Here is a 27606-nt window from a genome sequence, read left to right on the forward strand (position 1 = left end):
CAGGGTTCAATTTTGCAAGGCCTCTAGAAAAGGACAGCTGATTCAGTGATGGTTTAATTAACCACTGGTACTAATTGGTTAATGTCTCACACATTTTAAAAATACATGTAGATTTTCAGCTAACAGAGAAGAGCTTCTAGTGAAAACCTAGCATCAATGTTTCTGGTGACTTAATTTTGTTTGGTCTTCATATAACACAGCTATGGAGCAAATTTGCCCTTTTCCCCCCTAGGTATCCACACAGGTTTATGTTCTTTTACACAATGAAATATGTTGCGTTACCACTACGAAAGCAATTTGGCTCCTATCTGTGCCAGTGACTACTAGGGTTAGTTTTATATGTCTCTCTAATTATGTTGCCCAGGGTATTCATCCATCTGCTAATTTTGGTGTCGTGTTTGTCATGCTCCTGGTCTTTATGCCTCATCAGTATTCCTGTCTTCCAAGAAATGTGGGCCCTATCTTGCAGAGGTTCTACGTACTGTTTTGTCCAGGTGTTATGCAAAGCTGTCCTGAGAAATGATCTTTGATGCTGCTAAATGTATCTAAGGAAATATTAATTATAACTGAAAGTTATATATTAGAACATGTAATTTATTTGAAATCAGTTCTGTTTCTTCTCTGTTTTTCTTCCACTCTATTTTTTTCTCACTGGGCTACTTCTAATTAACTGTTCAGGAAAGATCCAGACATTTGAATGTGACACTGCCAGACAGCATAAATACATTTGCCTTACTGCCTCATTTCAACAGACAGTTCAGTCAGAGTGTTCTCTTTAAGCTCCAAACGAGTCTTTTTGTATCTTCTTATCAGTAGTAGGGCTGCTGACAGATTTTGGTGAAACTCTCATCACTGCACCCTGATGAATTCCAACCTGCTCTTCTTTAGCTGAACAAGGTGAATAATTGTTGCCAGATTTTGTGGGAGATATTTTATTTACAAGTAATATTTAAGTGCTGATTTCAAGTACGCAGGAGTCTGAGGTATCAGCTTGTCAGAAGGTGCTCTGAAATAATTCAATAATGGGATGTCAAAAATAGCTCAGTATAATGCTGATGTGCTGGTTTTCCCCTTCCACCTGACAGCCTGACACTGTGTCTCTTGGCTTCTGACTCTGAGCAGATTGATAATACCTGAGGCTTACAAGGCAGCAGAGTTGCATCGAGTGTGCTTGTAGAGTCTTAGAAACATACAGGAGCTGTACAAGTACATAACGAGACTCCAAGATTTTTCTGGATATCATCAAATATAGGCAACATTGTTTGAGTAGCAGCCAAGGTATGCTTGCTGCTTCAGGGCTCTTACACCAAACACAGTTGTTCTGCTTCTGAGGATAGGACCCTTCAGCTTGAGCCAATCTTCTATATAAGAACCAAATTGTGCCTTGAGGGTCAGTGTGATGCTGCTGCGTATAAAATGGTCTCCTAGTCTATGCCTGAATGGCTCATTCTTGTCTGTGAGGTGCCTATGAAGTCCTGTTCCATATGCAGCTGAAGGAAAAGCAAAATAGGTCATACTTTCTCTGTAAATGAGAAAGATCAGAACTGTCACTTTTTGAACTGCTACCACAGATTGGAAAAAAAACACTCTAATTATATTTCTATCACAGTATCACCAAGGTTGGAAGAGACCTCACAGATCACCAAGTCCAACCCTTTACCACAGAGCTCAAGGCCAGACCATGGCACCAAGTGCCACGTCCAACCCTGCCTTGAACAGCTCCAGGGACGGTGACTCCACCACCTCCCCGGGCAGCCCATTCCAGTGTCCAATGACTCTCTCAGGGAAGAACTTTCTCCTCACCTCCAGCCTAAATCTCCCCTGGCGCAGCCTGAGGCTGTGTCCTCTCATTCTGGTGCTGGACACCGGAGAGAAGAGAGCAACCTCCTCCTGGCCACAGCCACCCCTCAGGTAGTTGCAGACAGCAATAAGGTCTGCCCTGAGCCTCCTCTTCTCCAGGCTAACCAATCCCAGCTCCCTCAGCCTCTCCTCGTAGGGCTGTGCTCAAGACCTCTCCCCAGCCTCGTCGCCCTTCTCTGGACACGCTCAAGCATCTCAATGTCCCTCCTAAACTGGGGGGCCCAGAACTGAACACAGTACTCAAGGTGTGGTCTAACCAGTGCAGAGTACAGGGGCAGAATGACCTCCCTGCTCCTGCTGGCCACACCATTCCTGATGCAGGCCAGGATGCCACTGGCTCTCTTGGCCACCTGGGCACACTGCTGGCTCATGTTCAGGCGGGTATCAATCAGCACCCCCAGATCCCTCTCTGTCTGGCTGCTCTCAGCCACTCCGACCCCAGCCTGTATCTCTGCATGGGGTTGTTGTGGCCAAAGTGCAGCACCCTGCACTTGGAGCTATTGAATGCCATCCCCTTGGACTCTGCCCATCTGTCCAGGAGGTCAAGGTCCCGCTGCAGAGCCCTTCTGCCCTCCAACCCAGCCACATCTGCCCCCAGCTTAGTGTCATCTGCACACTTGCTGATGACTGACTCCATGCCCTCATCCAGATCATCTATGAAGATGTTAAAGAGGATGGGGCCCAGCACTGATGCCTGAGGGACACCACTAGTGACAGCTGCCAGCTGGATGTGGCACCATTCACCACCACTCTCTGGGTCCGACCCTCCAGCCAGTTCCTAACCCAGCACAGAGTGTTGCCATCCAAGCCATGGGCTGACAGCTTAGCCAGCAGTTTGCTGTGGGGGACAGTGCCAAAGGCCTTGCTGAAGTCCAGACAGAGCACATCCACAGGCCTCCCCACATCCACCAAGCAGTCACCTGATCATAGAAGGAGATCAGGTTGGAGAGGCAGGATCTGCCCTTCCTAAACCCATGCTGGCTGGACCTGAGCCCTTTGCCATCCCTCAGGTGTGCTCTTATCACCCCCAAGCTAACCTGCTCCATCAGTTTCCCTGGCACTGAGGTCAGGCTGACAGGGCTGTAGTTCCCAGGTTCCTCCATCCCACCCTTCTTGTGGATGGGGACCATGTTGGTAGTTTCCAGTCTCCTAGGACCTCTCTGGTGAGCCAGGACTGCTGGAAAATGATGGAGAGCAGCTTGGCCAGCTCAGCTGCCAGCTCTCTCAGCACCCTGGGATGGATCCCATCTGGTCCCATGGACTTGTGGGTGTCCAGGTGGCTCAGCAGGTCCTGAACTAATTCCTCATGAATTTCCAGGGGAACACACTGCTCCCCGACCCCATCCCCAGTTCCAGAGGCCACTTGCCCTGAACTCCTCCCTCCTTGCTGTTGAAAACTGAGGCGAAGAAGGCATTCAGGACCTCAGCCTTTTCTACATCATCAGTTATAGTGTTCCCCTCCTGGTCCAGTAAGCAGTGGAGGCTCTTCTTGCCCTTCCTTTTAGCACTGATACATTTATAAAAGTGCTTTTTATTATCCTTCACAGAGGTGGCAGCCTAAGTTCTAGCTGGGCCTTAGCCTCTCTAATTTTTCTCCTGCATAATCTGGCTACCTCCTTAAACACGTCAGGAGAAGCCTTCCCCTCCTTCCAGAGGTGATACACCCTCTTTTTCTCCCCCAATTCCTTCAGGAGCTGTTTGCTCATCCAGGCTGGTCGCCTTCCCCGCCGGCTCATCTTTGGGCACATGGGAACTGCCAGCTCCTGTGCCTTCAAGAGCTCCTGTTTAAAGTAGGTCCAACTATCCTGGACCCCTTTGTTCCCAAGGACTGCTGCCCAGGGGACTTTGCAAATAAGTTTCTTAAGCAAATTGAAGTTTGCCTTCCAAAAGTCCAAGGTATAGGTTTTGTTGTAGTGCCTCCCTACCTCCCTGCATATTGAAAACTCCACTAACTCGTGATCACTACACCCCAGGCATCCTCCCACTGTCACATCTCCTACCAGCCCTTCTCTGTTGGAGAGCAGCAGGTCAAGCTGAGCTTGACCCCTAGTAGGCTCACTTAACAGTTGGGTCATGAAGCTGTCCTCCATGTGCTCTAGAAATCTCCTGGACTGCCTCCTCTCTGCTGAATTAAGTTCCCAGCAGATATCTGGCAGGTTAAAGTCACCCACAAGGACAAGATCTGATGATCTGGAGACAGCCTCCAACTGTTTGTAAAATATCTCATCTGTTTCCTCATCCTGGTTGGGTGGTCTGTAACAGACTCCAACCAGGATGTCAGATTTGTTAGTCCTCCCTCTGATTTTAACCCACAAGCTCTCTCTCTTCTAAGGACAGCTTGCTGAATTTTGAGTTACATGTTTTCCTTTTAATCTGTAGCTTCTGGTTTTGTGCTTATTAGAAGATGCTGCTGTGATTCTTTTAATGTCATGGAATTCCATGCAACTTTCCAGTTCTGAAAAAGGATGGCCAATAGCCTTTGTAGGTCTAGTTACTTTGGGTGAGCTTGTACACTGTTTCAAAGCTTTTCCAACTGTTTCTGTCAGGGTGTGTGAATAATTAATTTCTTTGTTTCCTGGCAGATTGAAACAACAAAAAAGAATAATTTTCATGTAATATTTCCTGACCTTTTTTGGTAAAAAATAACTTTCTCAGGGAAAGTGAATCAACTTATTCGATATTAATGAATAGATTTAATACAGATTTCAAATACTTTAGTAGGCACCTTTTCAAATTTAAGATCATTTGGGGGAAACAGAGTCCTGAATTTTCTAGTTTGTTTGCCTTTTACAGTGCTGAGTAGGAATAAGTGCCTGATGGAGTCAAAAAAAAACCTACAGTGAGGTATCTGAAAGGGACACCAGCCTGGTTTTGGTTGTTGGTTTTCATTTTGTGAAGTCTGACATGTTTCCCAGAGCATTTAAAACTCTTCAGCCTGTCACTTGCCAGTGTAAAATGCTCTGTCAGAGTGCTTCCAACCAGCTCTAGGTTAAGCAAGTATTTCAGCAAGCAATATAGGAGCTTGAGTACAAGGCAATGCAACACCTGTGTTTTGTATACACACCTAAGCCTGGTCCATGCAACATGCTGAGGTTTCCTCAGTTGCCTGAGGCTTTGCAAATGCTGAAATATGCCTTGGATTTGTTATGCATTGGAAGAGAGTGTGCAAAAACGGGGGCTTAGGAGAATGTTGTGTTTTCATGAAACATGCTCCTTACTAACTCACTGTTTCCCTGGACAAGAAAATGAATATGAAAGACCAGCTGCATTCCAATGTCTTGCCTTCCCTGTAATGTATTCTTTGCTCTGTCATATGCTGACACTCCTACACAGATGCTGAAATGCTCTTCTTGTTGTAGTGGTTAAAGGAAATTGCTGCAATTAATTTTGCTGTCTTTCTTCTCTTTGATGTGTCGTTACAGTTTCTTGGATAATTTGGCAGAGATTAGTTTCTGCTCAAAACCAGTCATGTAGGGGTGGAAAGAATAGAAGGGAAGATAAACTTTTGAGTCTGATTTATATACACTTGGGTTTCTGTTTTTGAGGAGGTACCAGCCACACAGTACCTATATGCACATAGCTTCGGTTACATGAAAGTACAATAGGCAAAAATAAGACTCATGAAAGTGAGCAATCTGAAGAAATAAACCAGATGCAGGTGCCCTAGTCAAGCTAGTTTTATTTCTTAATGACTATGAGGAATGACCAGACCATGAACTGTGAGGTTATGCTTCATTTCTTGGGTACATCACACTATGATTTAAGCAATTTCTATTTGTAGGCTTGAAGCAGTTTTAATCTTCAAGTTCTCTAAAGACTTGACTTTTTTTCTTCTTTTCTCTGGGCTGCAAAATAATCCTCTTCTCTGCTAATTCCAGATGCTGCTGCAGTGAATGTTAATTGTTCACTGGTGAGTACAGTAGATCTTGGAATGGGATAGACTGAGGAGCAGAAAGCTTAGTACCTTGTTAACTGGACTTTGTGAATGGAAAGAGGGTAGGCCTCTGAAAGCCCAACATGAAAGTTGTTGTAGTTAAATAAGGTGTTAAATTCAAAAGAAATATTTCTTAAGCTTCCAGGTGGAAATATAAGCTGGATGGGTGGGTGGGCAGAGGCCAATGGGATGAGATTGAACAAGGCCAAGTGCAAGGTTCTGCACTTTGGCCACAACAACCCCAGGCAGCGCTACAGGGTGGGGACAGAGTGGCTGAGAGCAGCCAGGCAGAGAGGGAGCTGGGGGTGCTGGGAGAGAGGAGCTGAAGATGAGGCAGCAGTGTGCCCAGGTGGCCAAGAGAGCCAATGGCATCCTGGCCCAGGAACAGTGTGGCCAGTAGGACGAGGGAGGTTATTCTTCCCCCGTACTTGGCAATGGTCAGGCCACACCTTGAGTGCTGTGTCCAGTTCTGGGTCCCTGAATTCAAGAGAGATATTGGAACATGTCCAGAGAGGGGCAATGAATATGATGGGAGGCCTGGAACACAGCCCTGTGAGGAGAGGCTGAGGGAGCAGGGGTTGTTTAGCCTGGAGAGGAGGAGGCTCAGGGGTGACCTCGTTGCTATCTACAACTACATGAAGAGAGATTGTAGCCAGGTGGGGCTTGGTCTCTTCTCCCAGGCAACCAGCAACAGAACAAGGGGACACAGTCTCAAGCTGTGCTGGGGAAGGTCTAGGCTGGATGTTAGGAGGAAGTTCTTCACAGAGAGTGATTGGCATTGGAATGGGCTGCCCAGGGAGGTGGTGGAGTCACCATCCCTGGAGGTGTTCAAGAAAAGCCTGGCTGAGGCACTTAGTGCCATGTTCTGGTTGACTGGCTAGGGCTGGGTGCTAGGTTGGACTGGATGAGCTTGGATGTCTCTTCCAACCTGGTTGATTCTGTGATTCAATGAAATGGTGAAACTTCAAGTCTTCAACAAAATGATTAGAAATAGTCAAAAGTATAAACTCAAGATATTAAGGACATTCAGAAACAAGAGGGTTAATAATCATTAACTTTAGTTTCTTACTCTTCCAATAAATAAATAATGTTAGAACAGTGGCTGAAGCTGATGATTGTGCTACCTTGCAAGGTAATTTTATCTGTGTTACAAAATGTTCTTGGTTGTGTTGTGGCGACTTTTAGGACCTTTGTATAGCTCTTACAATTAATGAAATTAAAAGGATTTAAAGTGGAACAATAGAGATATTTTTGTACTCTAACATTTGTGGAGGAAATGGGGTGCAGAGAAGTAGAACTGAGCTGCCAGTGACCGAGGAGGTCTCCAGACTCACTTTAACCATTTTTTTTTCTGCTTGCCCCCCCTGTCCTGCCAGGCACATGGCTGCTGGAGTGTGTGACATATTTGCACTGTCTTTATGTGCTCTGAGGCTTTTCAGAGCCCTCCCCTCCTCTATCAGGGTCCACCTAGCAGGGCCACAGTGGAATACTCTGAATAGGCCTGCAGAGCCTTGCACAAAGCACCACTTGCCTTGTTGATCTCACTGATGCTGTTATAGTACTGTCCCATCTAATGTGGCTTTCTCAACTCAAGTGCTTAAGACATTAGTGAAAGGATGCAGTAAAAGCATGTGGGTGTACTCTGTAAAAGAGAGTACTGGCAAGACTCACAGGTTGAGCCTTGGCTTTAAAATTCTTCCCTGACAACTGCGTATTGGAGCAACCATTTGAATCTTCACAGGGGCATGCTGGGGTCATTAAAAAAGCTGTGAAAGAGTCTACTTCAGTCTGCTTCCTTTTTCCTCTTCAGTGACTATGTTTTCTTACAAACTGCCATAACTAAAGAGATTGCCTTGAGAGCGATTGCTTAAAGAGACCTTTTGCCTCAAATGATTTTTCTTGACAACCACAAAAACATCACTTATTTACATTTGATTTGAGTTATGATTGGAACACAGCCTGGTATTTTAGTAAGGAGGTCAAACAAATGCTGAAAACCTCATGCTTTCTTGGATGCAGCTGAACATACAAAAAAATCCAAGTCATGCTGGACATGGCCTTAAATCTTAGGGTAAGTTTGTACAAAGCATATACCATAGAAGGTGGTTGGTGCTCCCTGACTGCCTGTCACTCACCTTCTTATGCTCCTTCTTGCTGTGTTATTTCATCAGTTGGGCAAACACTTAAACCATCAGAAAAGAGCAAGAAAGTAGCAGTCTTGGTGGAGTGGGGAGGGGTAGAAGGGCAAAGAATGAGGTAAAGAGGACAGCTTGTATTTACGAGCCTGTCTTTTGGGTTCATAAAAGTCACACAAAAATGCATAACTAGACCCACAAATTATTTTAACTGGATCTACTTTTGATGGAAAACATTTTGCATAGCGATGACCTCTTACAAAAATGACAAAATGAAACCCCCAAGCCTAGTTACAACTGGCCCGAGTGCTGGTATAAATTTAGCATAATGTAATTAACTGTTGCAGAGACAATAAAGAAAGATTTACTTTACACTCTGTATCACAGTTAGCAGCTAATAAACTTTGCCTAGTATCCTTCTTCACCTGTGCAGGGAAAGATTCAGAGACACCCTCCAAAAGGTCCATTCCTACACTTAAATAACTGGAAACATCTACCCTTGTCCTGTTCTTAGCATGCAGACACTGTCCTGTACATTGTATTTGCAGGCCTGAAGTGCAGGAAAGAATGATAATTACCATGCTTTAAATAACTGCTATATAGTGCTGCAGTAATTTGTCATGTAATAATGAGCATGGCTTTTTGCTGACTATTTGAAGTGCTTGGTTTTTGTACAGAAAAGTGTATATTTCTCTCTTCTTCCTTTACAAAAACAGTGTGATAAACTTTCACTGGCAAAGTGCCTTCACAAGCAATAATCTTATACAATAGCTGTTTGTGACGGTTTGGGTGTTACCCTCCCCCCGACTCTTATGAAATCACTCAGACCAGACTCATCTGAGCTGGAAGTTAAGGAAATGAAGCTATATTTACAGCTTAGCACAATATACAAGCAGATATTTACAATATATGCAGCTATATACAGAAATGTACAAGTTAAAAGTGATACAGAAACACAACAGCCCTCCCAGAAACCAGAGTCCCCAAGAGGGGCTCCCAACCACCCTTCCACCTTCTTTCCACCCCTCCACATTATCCCAGAGTATGCTTTACATGCAGGGTAAGTTCGGAGGATTGGCCAGGCAGGGTTAGAAAGCAGAAGGATTAGTAACACAGAAAGCCAGTTAGGGTGAAAAGTACAGGCACCAGCTGGCTGCAACAGAGAGCCACTGCAACTGTGTTGTCTGTGTTTTGTGTTCTTGTTTTCATACATCTCAGCAAGCCTATGAGTGAAGTAGACATCACTCCTGTTTCCTTTTCACAGCCTATAATCTAATTTCTCTTACTGAAGTATTTCAGCTAGCCTCAAAGTAGCACAATCCACCCCTGTCTATTTTACTCAGCGTTTTGCTGAGAACTATCTGTCTAATCTAAATATTTACACTAATGAATATCACAAGTTCAATTTACACTTTGTTCCAGCTATCTCAGATGTAGGTGATTCAAAAGCTCAGAAAACAACAATTTGTCTCCTCACAGATGAGACAAGAAAAGGGTCTCCCAGGTGTCGTTGGGATTGTGCTCATGTGGATTCTCTTGTAGATTGTGTCTTATTGGACGCCGATGGTGCCTAGAACAGAAAACTCCTACCAGCTTGTATTATACGCTCTGAATTTAGACTCTCTCAGCTAAAGTTAGATTTCTCTGTGGCACACACTGCATTTCACCACTCTCCTGCATTACCCAGTAGGTGTGACCAGGACCTTCAGCAGACACCACCCCTCGGACAGGTTTCCCTTTGCCCGAAGGAGAAAATACCCAAACAGTTTTCCCTAACAGATTCTTTTCACTTACAGCAGGAACTTTATCACCATCTACTGTTTGGACCAAGTCTGATTGTGCAGGTCCTGCTCTGTTTAGTGAACCCCTACTATTCATCAACCATGTAGCTTGTGCTAAATGTTTGTCCCAGTTTCTCAGAGTTTCACCCCCCATGGCTTTTAGGGTGGTTTTCAGCGAACCATTGTAGCGTTCAATCTTCCCTGCAGCTGGTGCATAGTAGGGTATGTGATAGATCCATTCAATACCATGCTCTTTGGCCCAGTTTTTTACAAGATTGTTCTTGAAATGAGTGCCATTGTCTGACTCGATTCTCTCTGGAGTTCCATGTCTCCACATGATCTGTCTCTCCAAAGCAAGAATGCAGTAGCATGTGGAACTGGATATGTTTCCAGCCATCTGGTGCTTGCCTCTACCATCGTTAGCACATGCAGCTTGCCAGAACAAGAACAGCCTAATTTCTCTCACTAAGAGATTTTAGCTAGCCTCAAACTAGCATGCTGTTGTAACTATTAGTACTAAGATTTGTTACTAATTTAATGATGTTCAGAACTGATTGTTTAGAGGGGAATGAAAGCTTAGGCCTAAAATCCTTTTTGTATAGGCTTGCCTAGATGAATGAGTGATTTTTTTTCTCTTTAGTTGAGAATTACTGCATTGTTAGTTCCCTGCATTGGGGTTTTCTGCTCCCACTTTAAACAGTTTAACAATTCCCCCCCAGCTCAACTTGGCAAGGCTTTCTTTCCTTTTTCTCCTTGGAAAAAAGTTCAGTTATTTCTGAACTTTTAAAATTTTTTTGCATGTATTGCAGGATCACAGCTCACAGGGTGTCAGGGCTTGGAAGAGACCCAAAGAGATCGTCAAGTCCAACCCCCCTGCCAGAGCAGGAACATACAATCTAGCTCAGGGCACAGAGAAATGCATGCAGACAGGCCTTGAAAGGCTCCCGAGAAGGAGACTCCACAGCCTCCAGAGCCCATTCCAGTGCTCTGTGACCCTTACAGTAAAGAAGTTCCCCCTTGTGTTGAGGTAGAACCTCCTGTGCTGCAGCTTCCATCCCTCAGATGTTTATAAACATTGATTAAATCCCTTCTCAGTCTTCTCTTCTCCAGACTAAGCAGTCCCAGGTCCCTCAGCCTCTCCTCACAAGGCAGTGCCCTCCAGTCCCCTAATCATCCTTGTAGCCCACTGCTGGACCCTCTCCAGCAGATCTCTGTCCCTCTTAAACTGAGGAGCCCAAAACTGAATGCAGTACTCAAGACAAAGTTTCACCAGGGCAAAGTAGAGGAGGTGGAGAATGTCCCTTGATCTGCTGGATATGCTCTTCTTAATACAGCCCAGGATCCCATTGGCCTTCTTGGCCACAAGGGCACATTGCTGTGCCATGGGTAACTTGTTAGCCACCAGGACCCCCAGGTCCCTCTCCACAGGGCTGCTTTCCAACAGATCACCTCCCAGCCTGTGCTGCTGCAGTTTATTATTCCTCCCTAGGTGCAGAACTTGTCCTTAGAATCATAGAATCAACCAGGTTGGAAGAGACCTCCAAGATCATCCAGTCCAACCTAGCACCCAGCCCTACCCAATCAACTAGATTATGGCACTAACTGGACACAGTACTCAGGGTGTGGCCTGACCATTGCTGAGTACAGGGGACTCTGTCCCCAGCCTGTAGTGCTGCTTGGGGTTGTTGTGGCCAAAGTGCAGAATGCTGCACTTGCCCACCCGTCCAGCCTGTCCAGGTCCCTCTGCAGGGCTCTCCTACCTTCCAACAGATCCACAGCTGCTCCTAGCTTGGTGTCATCTGCAAACTTACTGCTGCTGAACTCAATCCACTAGTCCAGATCATCAGTAAAGCTGTTGAACAGGACTGGGCCCAGCACTGATCCCTGGGGCACACCACTAGTGACAGCTGCCAACTGGATGTGGCACCATTCACCACCAGTCTCTGGGCCTGATCTTCCAGCCAGTTCTTGACCCATATCAATCTGTCCAAGCCATGAGCTGCCAGCTTGGCTAGGAGCTTCTTGCAGCAGACAATGTCAAAGGCTTTGCTGAAGTCCAGGTAGACTCCATCCACAGCCTGCCCCACATGTGCCAGACAGGTAACCTGATCATAAAAGGAGATCAGGTAGAACCTCATTTGGTTCCCCTGTGCCTAGCTCTCAGTCTGTCCAAGTCTTGCTGGACGATCACACAGCCTCCAGCTGTATCAGCCAAGCCTCCCAGTTTGGTGCCATCAACAAACTTGCTGATCAGACTCTGTTCCCTCATCAATGTCATTGATGAAGATGTTGAACAGGACTGGACCCAGCACTGATCCCTGGGGGACTCCACTAGTTACAGCTCTCCAGATGGACCTAGCACCATTGATTGCCACTCTTTGAACTCTATCTTGTAACCAGTTCCTAATCCACCTCTCTGTCTGCTCTTCCATCCCACACTTCCTGAGCTTGCTCACTAAAATGTCATGGGAGACAGTGTCAAAGGCCTTGCAAAGGTCAAGGTACGCTACATTCACTGTCTCCCTGAATCTACCCCTTCAGTTGTCATCATAGAATGCTATCAGGTTAGCCAAGCATGATTTCCCCTTGGTAAATCCATGCTGACTAGTCCTGATAAACTTCTCTTCTTAGTGCCTTAAGATGCCCTGCAGAAGGAGCCACTCCATCATTTTCCAAGGGTGGAGGTGAGGCTGACTGGTTAATAGTTCCCTGGAACCTCTTTCTTGCCCTGTTTGAAGACTGGAGTGGCGTAGTTCAAAAAGGACAAGAAAGAGGTTCCAAGGAACTATATATACCTTTTACTTATTTGTGAGAAACAGAGCTTGCACTTGAGTTCATAGAGGCTTCTTCACCCAAAGATTTTTGTGGCTGAAAGGACTAGAGAGTGTGCTGAGAGCCTGCCACACCTCCGTCCTAATCCTGTCTACTCCTGGACAAGGTGCTTAACCTCTCTGTGTTCTCTCTATAAAACATATCTAATAATACTTAATGGCTTTACCTTCCTCTCCAAATGTAAAGTGCTATGTGAGTGCTGATTACTTTTATTATCTTTTATTATGATGGAAAGCCTCAACTTATTTGTGTTAACTGGTACTGCTAATGCACTTTGTGGAGTAATCTCTGGTTACCAAAGTGAAATGGTTTAAAATAAAACCTGTGTTTTAGCCAAGGCAGACACAGTGACACATACAAGAGAGTCAGATGTGAATGCACTTAGCTTCTCTGTGTGTGTCAGCCATGGACTTGAGCTACAATGCAACCCAGCTTTTCTTCTCTCCAAGATGCATCCCAGTAAAGGAGAGCACAGTGAGGAAGAATAATTGAGCTTTGGGCACATGGCTTCACCATCCATGATGAAATGCTGCAGAATACTTTGCTTGGGTTGCTTTTCAGTCAGAACTCACAGGCTCTGAAACTCATAGTATCACTCCAAAGCTAGGGACTGGCTCCTGAGCTCAGTGTTCCCACTGTCCCTCTGGGCCAGCATGTGGTCCGCCAGCCCAGGAGCAGTGCCAGCCAAGCTGGTACTGTGTTGTGGATTTCTGATGTTTCCCTTGGGCAAGACAACAGTATTTAAAAAAGATGTGTCAAGAGTCTGTCAGGAGAAGAGAATGTGTCTGACCATCAGTGTTTGTCGCTGCCCTGTGAGTGTTTCCACGGCCCTGGCTCCAGATTGTGCTTGGTGCAAAGCATTGCCTTTGAGTAGATCAACTGCAATTGGCTAACTTGAAGTATTGCTTTGCTATAAACAACTTGAAATAGGACAGTGTTCATTAGATCTCTCGTATGCAGGGTACCTGCAGTCATAGTTTAGAGTGGTGTGTATCTGCAGAAGGAGGAAGAGATTCCTGCCTGAATGAGGTGTTGGCTTTTTGGACCAGAAAGAGCTTCAGGAACTTTTTCATCTCCTCATCCTGAAAAGATATGGACTGGGTAGATCTGAAAAATGTGCACTTTTGTGCAAGCAGAAAACACTGAGTAATGTCACCAGAACTCATGCCTGGAAAAAGTCGAAGTGGTTCTGATTTGAATTGAGTGCCATTATGTGATTGGGCCCATGGGCTTGGGAAGGGCAGGTCCTGCTTGAAAAACCTCGTCTCCTACTGCCACCAGGTGACCTGCTTAGTGGACGAGGGAAAGGCTGGAGATGCTGTTTACCTGGACTTTAGTAAAGCATTTGATATTGTCTTCCTACTGGAGCAACTGGCTGCTTGTGGCTTTGATGAGTAGAAGCTTCACTAGGGTAAACTAACTGGATGGCCAGGCCTAAAGATGAATGGAATTAAACCTGGCTCATGGCCGGTTACAAGCAGTGTTCCCCAGAGCTCTCAGTGTTGGAGTCAGTCTTGTTTAATATCAAGGATCTGGATGAGGGGATTAAGTGTTCCCTCAGTAAGTCTGCACATGACACCAAATTGGGTGGGAGTGTTGATCTGCTGGAGGGTAAGAAGGCTCTGTAAGGTAGGCTGAGGCCAATTGTATGAGCTTTAACAAAGGCAGTGTGCTGGATCCCACACTTGGGTCACAATAATCCCATGCAACACTAGAGGCTTGAGGGATAGTGGCTGGAAAGCTCTCCAGCAGAAATGGACCTGGAGGTACTGGTTAACAGCTGGCCAAACATGAGCCAGCAGTGTGCCCAGGTGGCCAAGAAGGCCAACAGCATCCTGTACTGTAGCAGGACTAGTGTGGCCAGCACGAGTAGGGAGGTGATTCTGCCCCTGCGCTTGGCACTGATGAGGCTGCACCTTGCATACTGTTTTCAGATTTGGGCCGTTGAGTTGCTGGAGCATGTCCAGAGAAGGGCACTGAAGTTGGTAAAGGGTCTGGAGAATAAATCTTATGTGTAGAGGCTGAGGGCTCTGGGGTTCTTCAGTCTGGAGGAGAGGATGCTGAGGGGAGGCCTTATTCTCCACAACTAACTGAAGGGTGGTTGTTATGATATGGGTGTTGGTCTCTTCTCCCTGGTGTCAAGTCATGGAATGAGAGGAAATGACTGAAATTGTGCCAAGGGAGGTTTCAATTGGATGTTGAGAAAAATGTCTTTACTGAGAGTGGTCAGCCACTGCAGTATGCTTCTGAGGCAGGTGCTGGAGTCTCTGTCCTTGGAGGTGTTCAAGAAACCTGTAGACATGGCACTTGGTGACAGAGCTGAATGACTATGGAGGTGTTAGGTCAGTGCTTGGACTCAATGATCATAGAGGTCTTTTCCAACTGAGAAATAAATGTTAGAATTGCCATGGTGCAGAACAGACCAGGTCCTAGAAACAGGATCTAAAACAAATGGGACATCCCTGAGGCATCCTGCTCTAGTTACAGCATCAGAGGGGAGTCTGTCTGGGATGGTGCCTTCAGCAGGCCACAAGGGAGATCTCATACAAGCTCAGTGAGGATGGAAGTCTCCTGCAGAGGAGAAGGGGAACAGCTTGCTTTGTCTTGACTTTTAATGCCATTAGAGACAATAGCAGGCCCTCCTGATCCTTCTGAGTTTTGGCATTTTGCCCAAAGCCCCAAACATCCCTAACTCATATTATGTTTAGGCCTATAAATGTTAATTGTTATTTTCCAGAAGAGGTTTGTAACCATTAGAGCTGAAAAAGGCAAATATGAAGTTAAAGTTTTAACAGGAATTAACAGTAATTAAGAGCACATGCTGTTCTCTCTGATCCCCTCTCATTTCTGTTCTGACAGATTGTTTAGGCTTAGAGAAGACAGATAAAGGATTTAGAGCCTCTTAGAGCTGCATGATTTACTCCATGTTTGCCTTGCAGACTTTCCTCCCTTGAACTCAGTAAACTGTATTTTTTTTCCTGGCCTCACTTACAGAAGCAAAAGTAATGTCAGTTAAAAAAAAATAGGAAGACTACTTTTGAAACAAAATATTTGGCTTCAAAATGTTGGATTTTAGAAATTTTAGGTATTCAGTCTTCAGAATATGTCTTGATTTAAAACACTGGGGCTGTGTAAGCCAGTATGTCCTTATCACACTTTAAAGCATACTTTAAAGGGCCCTCGGGGGGGAGGAGTTAATGGCATTTTATTATCATTTTGTTCTGAAGATCTGAGGAAAGAAGTAGGAATAAGTAGCATTATAGAAATAGCTGTGTGAGTACTGAGACCCATAGGAAACAGTGGCAGTGATTCTCCACTTGCCCTTGGGCTATATTTTGCCCAGCTGTCATTGTGTGCAGACAAGGCTGTAGTCAAGGGGCAAGGTTTAGCCTCTTCTTAGCTTTCAGCCGCCTCTTAAGTGAGAGGTTTCCAGGCTCAGCCTTAAGGATTGAAAAGGTTTAGCAATCCGTGCAAGTTGAGCTCATATTGTCACCTCAGGGGCTGGGTGAGTGTGTAGATGTGGCCTCGTCTCCCTGCTTGAAGCACTGCAGCAAGCGCAGGCTTCGTGTCTCTATCAAAAAGTGGTTTCTAAGGTACTGATCCTCAACTATGCTTTTGCTTAGGAGAAACAGATGAAAACGGAACTTGATGCAGGAATTACTTTTCTGTTTGTTTCAACTCCTTAGCTATTTTTGTCTTTATAAGCCTCTCTTAATTTGGTTTCTTTAACGAATGGTTGCTAGCTATTGGCTTGCAGCACTCATCACTACTTCTTTGCTGTCTTTGCCAACCTAATTAGTGTTTTCTTCCAAATGTGTCCTATGACATGACTGTTGCATAGCTGAGATACTGTGTTGAGTTGTAAAGAACAACTTTTTCTTCTGTGCCTGTTGATACCTGCCTGAACATGAGCCAGCAGTGTGCCCAGGTGGCCAAGAGAGCCAGTGGCATCCTGGCCTGCATCAGGAATGGTGTGGCCAGCAGGAGCAGGGAGGTCATTCTGCCCCTGTACTCTGCACTGGTTAGACCACACCTTGAGTGCTGTGTTCAGTTCTGGGCCCCCCAGTTTAGGAGGGACATTGAGATGCTTGAGCGTGTCCAGAGAAGGGCGACGAGGCTGGGGAGAGGCCTTGAGCACAGCCCTACGAGGAGAGGCTGAGGGAGCTGGGATTGGTTAGCCTGGAGAAGAGGAGGCTCAGGGGTGACCTTATTGCTGCCTACAACTATCTGAGGGGTGGTTGTGGCCAGGAGGAGGTTGCTCTCTTCTCTCAGGTGGCCAGCACCAGAACGAGAGGACACAGCCTCAGGCTGTGCCAGGGGAAATTTCGGCTTGAGGTGAGGAGAAAGTTCTTCACTGAGAGAGTCATTGGACACTGGAATGGGCTGCCCGGGGAGGTGGTGGAGTCGCTGTCCCTGGGGCAGTTCCAGGCAGGACTGGAGGTGGCACTTGGTGCCATGGTCTGGCCTTGAGCTCTGTGGTAAAGGGTTGGACTTGATGATCTGTGAGGTCTCTTCCAACCTTAGTGATACTGTGATACTGTGATACTTTTTAAAACACTGTATCAGGATAGAAAAAAGTAGTGGTCCATACGAGCAAATTTAAGACATGTGATGTAGAAATGTTCTGATTTCTCGCAGTCTTTTTTGCTATAGGAGATACAAAAATTGCTGTTGCTATCAAATTAAAGACTTTCCATATGAACAAGCGAGGTATTTAATAAAGAGATAACCTTTGGAGTTCACTAGTGAGACGTATTTCAGCACGTTCATAAAGGGCAATGGGTGGAAGTTGAGGCATAGGAAGTTTCATTTAAGCATGAGGAGGAATTTTTTTCACAGTGATGGTGACAGGCTGCCCATGGGGTTGTGGAGTCTCTGTCTCTGAAGATACTCAAACCCTGCCTGGACACATTCCTGTGTGATCTGGTAGAGGTGATCCTGCTCTGGCAGGGGGGTTGGACTGGATGATCTTTCAAGTTCCCTTCCAGCCCCTGCCATTCTGTGGTTCTGTGAAGCTAGCTGGGGAAAAGGCATGAATAATGATGATAAAACTTACTAACAGTATTAAATTGACTAAGGTAATGAAGACAAGGGCAGACTGAAAACTGTTCAGTCTTAGCCTCACTGACACTGAAAATACTTGGAAAATATTCTGAGAAGGACAAAATGAATGCTCAGGATAACTTTCTTGCATGGAATGACTGAATACACTAAAAGAACTTGGAAAAGGGAAGATTAGCAGTGAGAAGATGACCTAGGGAATTATGATATATTTCAATAAAATAATGAGATGCATCAAATGAAAGGAAGAGATTTGGTTTTCAGAAAAACAGAAGATTATTCTTTTCCTAATGTTAACTTAGAGTGTGAGAGTTTTTGCTGGAGACGACAATTCCCAGAGAATATAAAAGAAATCTGAAGTGGAAGCGAGTTCCAAAAGCATCTGGATAAACCTGAAGGAAAAGATGTTAAGGGACAAGTTAGCACAAAAAGAGCATCTTTATCTTCAGCTCTGGAAGGCCTGGAGCTACATAGCACTGGAGTCTGAGAAAGCTTTCTGTAGAGGCATACGTTTGTCCTGCTGCGGTGTTTTGCTGTACGCATCTGGTATCAATTGCTGTTGTAAATGAGATGCTTTTAAAGCTTTTCCTTGCTTTTACTTTACTTTCCTTCTAAGCACCTGGAAGTGAAAATATTCTTTATAACACAATATATTTTTTTAAAATCAGCTGACATTTTTATTTTAGGTACCTATAATGGTAATTAAGACATGTAAACATACAGGTAGGATTTCAGCTGAACCAAAGTAAACAAAGAGCATTGCTTTATCGTTCATTGTGGGAGGAGCAATGGTCTGCAAACCTGGTAGTTGTGCCTTAAGAACATTAGTGGAAGCTACAAAGTAATGATAGTTAAATGGCTCCCAGATGATAGTAAGTACCCACTGGAGAGCTGCCTGTTTGAGGGTTCAGTCGGCAATGACACTGGATATTGAGTCTCAGAGAATGTTAATTGAGATATAAATTATGATGAAATAGGAAGCTACTTCTTAGATCAAAAAGGCACTAAGGCAAACAATGAATTTCAGCAGTCCTTCTGTTCTCTTATGGCAATCCTTGCCTTTGACCAGCTGCCCAAACTCCCAGATACCAAAGAGATTTGCTCATACCTGTTGCAGGTAATTGCTGCCTCCCTGTTTTAGGGTGACAGGATCATACAGTTTTGGATTCCCTGGTCTAATGTCACCCCTAGAGAGACATGCTTGCCACAGAAAGGCTTTTTACAGCTTTTCCTTCAGGAAACCCACTGCTGCTTCAGTGTGTCTTACTGCCTGGAAGAGAGATTTCTATCCTATTGTCACTGAAATGGCACACACCACTGTCTTGTATAAGAAAGGATAATCAGTTTAGTTTGAGCTTTACCTGTGTGTGTTCTACTCATAATGTAAATTTATTTGCCACCTACTCTTAGCTGAGTGTTCAGAAGACTTTTCTGGCTTTTCAGAAGTTCAGATTTCCATATGTATGCAAGAGTTTGTGGAACAATTCCTGTGTTCTGTGGTGACAATTACTCAAAAATACTGTTCTTTTATCTGTATCTGAATAAGGGGTGATCCCCTAAGGCTTTCATTCTGTAAGTGTCTCTTCTGTCAGGCAGATGATATATGGATGACTCAATGGCAGTCTAGGTCTTGTGGGTTTTGGCCATACAATGATTTTGATATGCCTTACGAAGCCCTGCAACTCGTCAGTCTGATATATGGAGTCAGATGTAGGTTATATCCATAAGGTACAATTCACTTATTGGCAGTGAGGTGAAGGTCTTTCTTTTACTTTGCAGCATAGTAACAAAGGATTCAGAATTGGAAGAATGCTTTTGCTTTCAAAATTTGCCAGCATTAAAAGAAAGATATTTGAGAATGCAGTGCACATCTACACACAACTTCAGTGACATTAAATTGCTCTGAATGATGAAGTGATTAATGATTTATTCATCATTTAATTTTACCTTCTCTAACATCATTCAGAATTAGCTTCCTTGAAAAAGAGTATGTCGAAAAAATAATGATTAAATCTTGATTAGTGTTCCTAATGACAGCAAATTTATGGCAACTTAGTATGTTGCTTAGATAATAATTAGTTTTATTATCAACAGTGGCCTTCATTTGTTAGTCTGACCTGGAGCATGTTTAGCTTCCAGTATGTGCTTCTCTCTCTTAGACCATTACCTTCTGCAATGTTCTCTTTTCCTTTATGTGGTGATCTATTGCTGTTCTTTAACTCCCTATTTAGCCTCACAGAGTAACCAGATTTCTCTTATTCCTCGCTAGAGGGCATAGTTTGCAATGCTTTATTCTTTATGACATCATCTGTCCAGATTCTCATCCTCCTTCAAGAACGGCTTCCAAATTCAGGTAACACAGAGGTGATTTCATTTCCTTATCTCTCAGAGTTCCCCATGTGTTTTGTAAAGTTTATCATCTTCGTTAGGTGTAGCTTCCAACTGGAAGCTCAAACTGGGCTGATACTAATGCATCGCAGAATCATAGAATGGTTTAGGTTGGAAGGGACCTCAAAGCTCATCCAGTTCCAAGCCCCTGCCATAGGCAGGGACACCTCCAACTAGAACAGGTCACTCAAGTCCTCATCCAACCTGGCCTTGAACACCTTCAGGGAGGGAGCAGCCACAACCTCCCTGGGCAACCTGTTCCAGTGTCTCACCCCCCTCACTGCAAAGAACTTCTTCCTAACATGCTGTTTAAATCTCCCCTCTGCCAGTTTAAACCCATCATCCCTCATCCTGGCATTCCAGGACCTTGTAAATAGTCGGTCCCCAGCCTTGCTGTAGGCCCCCTTCAGCTACCAGAAGGCTACTACAAACTCCTCGAAGCCTTCTCTTCTCCAGGCTGAAGAGACCCAGCTCTCGTAGCCTGTCCTCATAGCAGAGCTGCTGCATCCCTCTGATCGTCTCCGTGGCACTCCTCTGGACTTGCTCCAACAGTTCCATGTCCTTCATGTGTTGGGGGCTCCAGAACTGTACACAGTGCTCCAGAACTGTACACAGTACTCCAGATGGGATCTCATGCGAGCAGAGTGAAGGGGAGAATCCCCTCCCTTGCCCTGCTGGCCATGCTTCTCTTCATGCAGCCCAGGACACGGTTGCTGTCTGGGCTGTTTATGCACACCTCTGGCTCATGTTGAGCTTTTCATCACCCCAGACCCCCAGGTCCTTTTCCTTAGGGCTGCTCTCAGCCATTCACCACCAGCCTGTATTTGTGCTCTGGATTGTGCTGACCCAGGTGCAGGACCTTACACTTGGCCTTGTTGAATTTCATGAGGTTGGCCTGGGCTCACCTCTCCAGCCTGTCCAGGTCCCTCTGGGTGGCATCTCTGCCCTCTGGCAAGTCGACTGTGCCACACAGCTTAGCATCATCTGCAAACTTGCTGAGGGTGCACTTAATTCCTCTGTCCATGTCGCTGACAAAGATGCTAAACAGCACTGGTGCCAGCACTGACTCCCGAGGGATGCCACTTGTCACTGGTCTCCAGGTGGACATTGTGCCATTGATCACCACTCTCTGCATGCCACCATCCAGCCAATTCCTTATCCAGCAGCGCTCCACCCATCAGGTCCATGTTTTTCAGTATGGTGACCAGGATGTCATGTGGGGCAGAGTGAAATGCCTTACTCAGGTAGATGACGTCAGTTGCCCTTCCCTTATCACTGCGATGTCAAAGTCCTCTTTGTAGCTGTTACTGTTTCATAGAATCATAGAAACATAGAGTGCTTTGGGTCCTCTAGTCCAACACCCTCTGCAGTAAGTAGGACATCCTCAACTAGATCAGGTTGCCCAACCCTTGTCGAGCCTCACCTTGAATACTTCCAGGGATGGGGCCTTAACTACCTCCCTGGGCAACATGTTCCGGTGTTCCACTCCCCTGATGGTAAAGGACATGTTCTGAAGATCCAATCTAAATCCTCTGGTTTGAAACCATTGCTCCATGTCCTATCACTACAGGCCTTTGTAAACTGTCTTTCTCAATCTTGTATACATGCTTAATGTTCTTGGGGTTAAACTCATGTATGTATTTTTTAGGATGAAGAAAATGGGTGATTTAGATTACTTACATTATCAACCTGCTTTTGGCATCATCTTCCACATCCCATCATGACACCTACATAATGTGATCATCAAAAAAGGTGTCTAAGATAAAGAAGTGAACTGAGAGGCATTCCTTTACCAGCACTTGGAATCACTTCATTGTCTTTTGCCATTACATACTGAGGTGCATAATTTAAAACATTTTAATTCAGTTTCTTTTTTACATGTTTTGATGAAAGCAAATGTCTCATAAAAAGCTGTTTCATCAAAACTATTGTTTTTATAGTCTAAACTTATACTGTCACCTAAAGGGTCATGAAGATAATTGGTAAGGTTTTTTTTTTGTGAATTAAAGTTATGTCTATTTTTATATCACCGACTTTTAAGTCTTTATTAATCAACATTTGTGATAACTGTTTTGCCATAGAACCCAAAGCAGGATCAGCCTGACACTTCATTAAACTATGGACTCACAATCAGTTTTCTTTTTAATCCTATTTTTAAATATTCTTAGATTTACTAAAATCAGAATTAATATTCCAGACAGAATTAATATTCCAGATATTTTAAGGCAAAGTGTTCATGTTGCTGTATTTTAAATGATGCTACCATTGTTGGGAAGTATGTTTCTACTCTCAAGAGCAGGAAATCTGAAATGTCATATATGGGCATAGGGAAGAACAGAGCCAGCAAAAAGATAGGGCTTAAAAAGGAGTTGAGAAAAGGTGTAGTAAAACTACAAAGACCAAGACAGTGTGGAGAACAGAGCAAAGTGGTTTTGTCCTGCAGAATATTGTAGAATGAGCAGAGTTTTACAGGAAAGTGTAGTGGCACGTCTGTAAGGAACTCATTTTTCCTGCAACAGTCGAAACAATCCGCTGCAGAATGCTGTGCAGCCCTGTGAAACGATGGCAATATAACTGACTTGTAATGTGCTAATTGCAAACTTCACACACCACTCAGGGACTTACGTTTGTGCCTTGCTGTAGTACTCTTCAGGCGTAGAAGAACCCACTGTTTTATTGTGTGTCATCACACAAAGGCAATACTTAATAGCAAACATGATGTTTATTGCTTGTTCTCCAGATTTGTTCTGCCAATTTCACGCCTGAGCACTTTAATTAATGCTTTGTAATTAAAAATGTTGCTGTTTTAAGTTTCAGCTGCATTGTTTCAAACTGTTTGGTGACTCAGGCAAATGCCATTCCATCAGTCTATGAAGTCGGAAAGTAATTTTTGCACTTAGTAAGAAAAAAATGCAGGCAATGATATTTTTAATTCCCCAGGTCTTACTGCTTTTATAAACAGAGAAAGTAGTGCATCTTTCTAAATTAATTCCTAATGATTGATAGATGAGTTACACATCAGACATGTGAAAGCTCTTTGATTTTTCTTGTTTTTTTTTTTTTTTTTGCAGCAGACTGATTATCTCTATTGGCTGTTTTCATAAAACATATCAACTGTTCTGCAGAGCCTAATATTTTATAAGTTATTGTGAACTATGTTGTCTTCCTCTTTATTACTTGTAAAATATCTTTCATAGCACAATACTAAGTTTAAAAAACATGTATGTTTGTTTCCTTCATTTTTCCCTCCCTCCCTCCCTCCCTCCCTCCCTCCCTCCCTCCCTCCCTCCCTCCCTCCCTCCCTCCCTCCCTCCCTCCCTCCCTCCCTCCCTCCCTCCCTCCCTCCCTCCCTCCCTCCCTCCCTCCCTCCCTCCCTTCCCTCCCTCCCTCCCTTCTGTCCTTCCTTCTGTCCTCCCTCCCTCACGAATGCCTTCCTTTCCTGATGAACTGATTACAGATATCATTTCAAGCTGTAAGCGAGGTTGTTCCATTTTTGCTCCGCCATGCACCATGCAGCAGGTGGTTGTCCCTTCCTGCAGTGTACAGCAGCTTCCCAGGCCACTAGCAACAGATGGGGGTGGGGTGGTGGAGCTGCTTACCCGATTCTTGCCCTGTTTTTTTGGCAGGGTATGCCTAGGCAGCACACAGCTAGGGGACTAGAAAGTGCTGACCGTTGTTGGCCAGGGATGCCCTCCTGCTCTGCCCTGGGGCTGGGCTATTTTGATAAAATTGACTTTAGAATTAACAGTAAAGTTTGTTTTTTTTTTTAAGTTTGAACAAAAGTGCCACTTGTGTACTTATCCATTTGCTCATCAGCAAACAGCATTGCAGTTGCTTCTTAGCTCCTTGTTATGCAGGTTGGAGCCATGGCCATGGTTGACCTAGTAAACAAAACTCAGCCCAAAATGTAAATGTAACTAATGTTTGGTTTATTGTGGTTTTGTTTTAGCTGTCCAGCTCCAATGTGCTTCCTATACTGATTCTCTGAATCAGGTTGTTCCACTTATAAAACTGCAGTGCTTTTACTGACTCTTATTTATTCTTTCAGGATTTGTGGATTTAACACTCCATGATCAGGTCCATCTACTGGAATGTGCCTGGTTAGAGATACTGATGATTGGCTTAGTCTGGCGCTCCATGGAACACCCAGGAAAGCTTTTATTTGCACCTAACCTATTACTGGACAGGTCAGTCTGCATCTTGCTGTGAATTATTTAGGTTATACTTTCTCTATGGCAGTCAGATTAATCCTAGTCATCTCATGATATAGTTTGACAGGACTTCAGTTAAGCAGAATTGTAACATGTGTAATTGCAAAAGGAACCTGAAATGTGAGTGTTGTGAAGTGTGATGCTGGTCATGTATTAGACAAGGAGCACATCTGAAATCTAACTGCTGGTTGAATTACCTTCTTTCAAAGACAGCAGCAAATGTCTTCTAATCCATACTGCTTGTTGCAAAAGTAAATGAAATGAAAATTAAGTACTGAAATCTCATCACTTCGATTCAGAAAATTATTTCTGATTACCTAAAGTTCTCAATTTGTGCAGTATACCTTGAGGTTGTTGTTTTGTTCTTTTTAGCTCCTGAAAATGGGAGTCAAATATGTAAAAGACACAATTGCTTCCTGCCCTAAGCCTTTTGTAGCCTGTCTTGTTGATGCAGTGTAGGTGTTTCTAAGTGAGAGATAAAATTATGCATCTCTGCCATGCAGCAATATCTTATATCTTGGATTTTAGCTGGCATTCTTCACAAATAAAAGCAGGAAGATCGATGGATTGTTAATATATATTCTAGTTATCTTAGTAATTCAAGTTTCCTTTCTTCCCAGCCATGAAAACTTTCAGCCTTGTGAAAGAGTGTTAAAAGAGAATAACCAGTGAGCAGGGGATTTGACAAGTGACTGTGTCAAATCTAGAAGGAGTTAGTTAGGATAGAATCATCCCAGCTATTAGTAGTCCTCTTCACCTGAAGACTACCACCCACACAGCAGAGTTGCAGGAGAGAGCTTACGTGTGCACACTAGCCACTTCAATGCAGAGTATGGCATCTTGATCTAAATTGAGGTTGAATAAAGAGCTGAAATGAGGAGGTAGAGTATGTTGTGATGCAGCTAAGAACTAGGTAAGCTTCTGGTCCTGCCATGTAGCTGCAGGGACAGTGAGCTGCAGTAGAGGGATGGCAAAAAAAGTCGTTGGCTACTGCAACTGTTCCTAGGTGAATTAAGAAAGCTCTTGCTAGGAAACCAGCTTTTGAGCAGCTTGCTGCATTAACTGTAGGGCACTGAATTTTGATGTTTGCATTTGATTCCCCTTCCCTCTATAGCAAAAAGAAATAAAGGAAGAAAAGTTTAATTTTGTTGTTTAGTAAAATATATGTGACAGTGCCTGAGAGTATGAAATAGAATACTTCATAGGAATAGAAAAGTATTTCTCACCTTAGGAAACACTCATTTCCACTTGTGTTAGCACATGATCTTTGAGCTATGGAACTAGATCCATATAAACACGTTCTCATTTTGAGTACAGAAACTATCTACCTAATTATAAGCATACTCTTCTCAAGAAACATAACAGCTTTAAAATGTTTTCTTGGTGTGAGGAAGAAGCAAAATGTACTACTGTAGGAAAGTAAACATGGCATAATGTTGAAACTGCTGTGAACTGCAGAATGCCTTACACTGACCCACTTGCCCATTCCATATCCTGAAACAGAGTTTGAGAAAAAAAGGGTAACTGAAGTGCAGACACAGAACACCATTTGCCTACCTCTTACTTAAGCAAAAACTAGGAAAACATTTGAAACCACAACCTTCCCCAATTAAAACTCCCCACACTCTGAGCGAAGTGGAGTCTGAGTGGTTGATTCACACAGTTGAAGCCAGCTCTGTTTGGATTAAAGACAACAATTTGCATGCAGCTGGAGCCACCTACTACTCAATATTCAAAAATCAATTGACTTCATAATCAGACTTAAGGCTGTTTCTCAAAATTTGTATCTATTTCATCTTCTCATCTTCAAATAATGAAAAATGTGTTTCCAAGGCATCATTTACTTGCCTCAGTCTACTTGGTGAGTAAATTTGCTGAAACTAAAATAGATTGACTCTTGGGGGAGCACTGATATGCTAAATAGTTAACTGTTGATTTAGCCATTAATTTGTGCTAACAGTGGTTTGAAGTGCTGATTTTGTTTAGCAAATGAGATTTTGAGGATGCTATACAGTGAGAGAATATTGTTTGACTCAATGGAGTCCTTCCATCAAGTGTTTGGGCAGGTACCATAGAAGTGAAAAATATGTTTTGATATTTTATTGCAGTTTATCTGAAGAATGAAATTATGTAACCGAATGGATATAATAATGTGAAAGATGGGTGCTGTAGTACCAGTTGCTTTCATTTGTTGTCTCTTCAGCATGTTCTTCACAGGATACCACTTCTCAATGATTTCATCCATTGCACTCTGTCCTGACTCTCCGTCACGCCTTTACCTGATCTATGGGGATAACAGCATTGGCTGCAAGTATTAGTTTAGCTACTGTCTGTAATTCAGAGCCACTAACTGCAGATGATAAATCCCAGATCTGTTTCTAGCCTGTGTTTTTCTGGACTTGGCGCAAATTCAGTGTTGTCAGTAAGAAGCTTTACCACGTTTTGCATATGACTCCAGCTCTCTCTGATCATTCTGTGGCAGACGTTCTCTCTGATTTACACATCCCTTTCATTTCCCAGGCTTCTCCTGTCTCTAATAGATTACTTCTGTCTAGAATCTTGGAAACAGTTGTTTGTATACAAATGTATATACAGTTCAAGTCACATGAAGTTTTATTGTGCAGCTCTTTGTGTTTTGGCTGGGTAAATACAGCCTTGTTTTGTTCATATCTGTCCGAAATGCTATAGAAATAACATTCCAACCCTGCTGTTTCAACAAATCTTATTTTTCTTCTCCAAACTCACTCCTCCTACTTGAGTTATATAAAACATGAGTGTGCCTTGTTTCTGAAAATCTTCTAAAGACTGACTTTTCTCATTCTGTGAGTATCCACTTGTTAAATTTTCAAGTAAGTACTTCTATAATTTTCCAATGTAACAACTCACACTTGGAAGACTCCTTGAAGAGATCTGTAAAACAGCTCTTTGTTATTTATTTGAAGTTCCTTTAAAAATTCTGATTTGCCTATACAAAAAATTATACAACAATTAAGCTGCCAGTAGATTACTCCCCTCTGTTTGGATGAGTATCATCACATTAGTCCTTTCTGTTCCCACTCGGCTTGGTAATTAGATGGGATGCTCTGTGGGGTAATGCACCCTCTCACTGCCTAATCACTTCAGCCTGGGTTCAAAATCAAGACTTTTAGCAGCCTACCAGTTACATAAAACTGGGACATGTTTGCAGTCTGCAGCTGAAGCTAGTAGAAAAGCTCAGATAACAGTAATTATAGGGTAGAAAAATAGGCCTAATCAGGAACTAGAATAGCACATTTGCAGTGTTTGTAGGTGATGTGCAGTACCTGATACAACTGAAGAAAGCCTAGGATAAATGCCAATGTTTTATATTCTGGGGGGGGGGTTTGTTTGTTTTCATTAGTATCTCTTACTAGGCAAATCTAGGA

At 43.8% G+C, this 27606-nt stretch overlaps 1 protein-coding gene across 1 annotated transcript in view; it reads left to right on the plus strand.

The window, feature by feature from the left end:
* Positions 1-27606, plus strand: part of ESR1 (estrogen receptor 1) — a 183660-nt gene that overhangs the window by 133302 nt on the left and 22752 nt on the right. Inside the window, exon 6 of the mRNA XM_064169411.1 lies at positions 24040-24178. Coding sequence (XP_064025481.1) covers positions 24040-24178 — 139 coding nt within the window. The remainder of the gene's footprint in view (positions 1-24039; positions 24179-27606) is intronic.

This window comes from Pogoniulus pusillus, chromosome 31 (assembly GCF_015220805.1).
Source record: "Pogoniulus pusillus isolate bPogPus1 chromosome 31, bPogPus1.pri, whole genome shotgun sequence".
Taxonomy (NCBI): Eukaryota; Metazoa; Chordata; class Aves; order Piciformes; family Lybiidae; genus Pogoniulus; species Pogoniulus pusillus.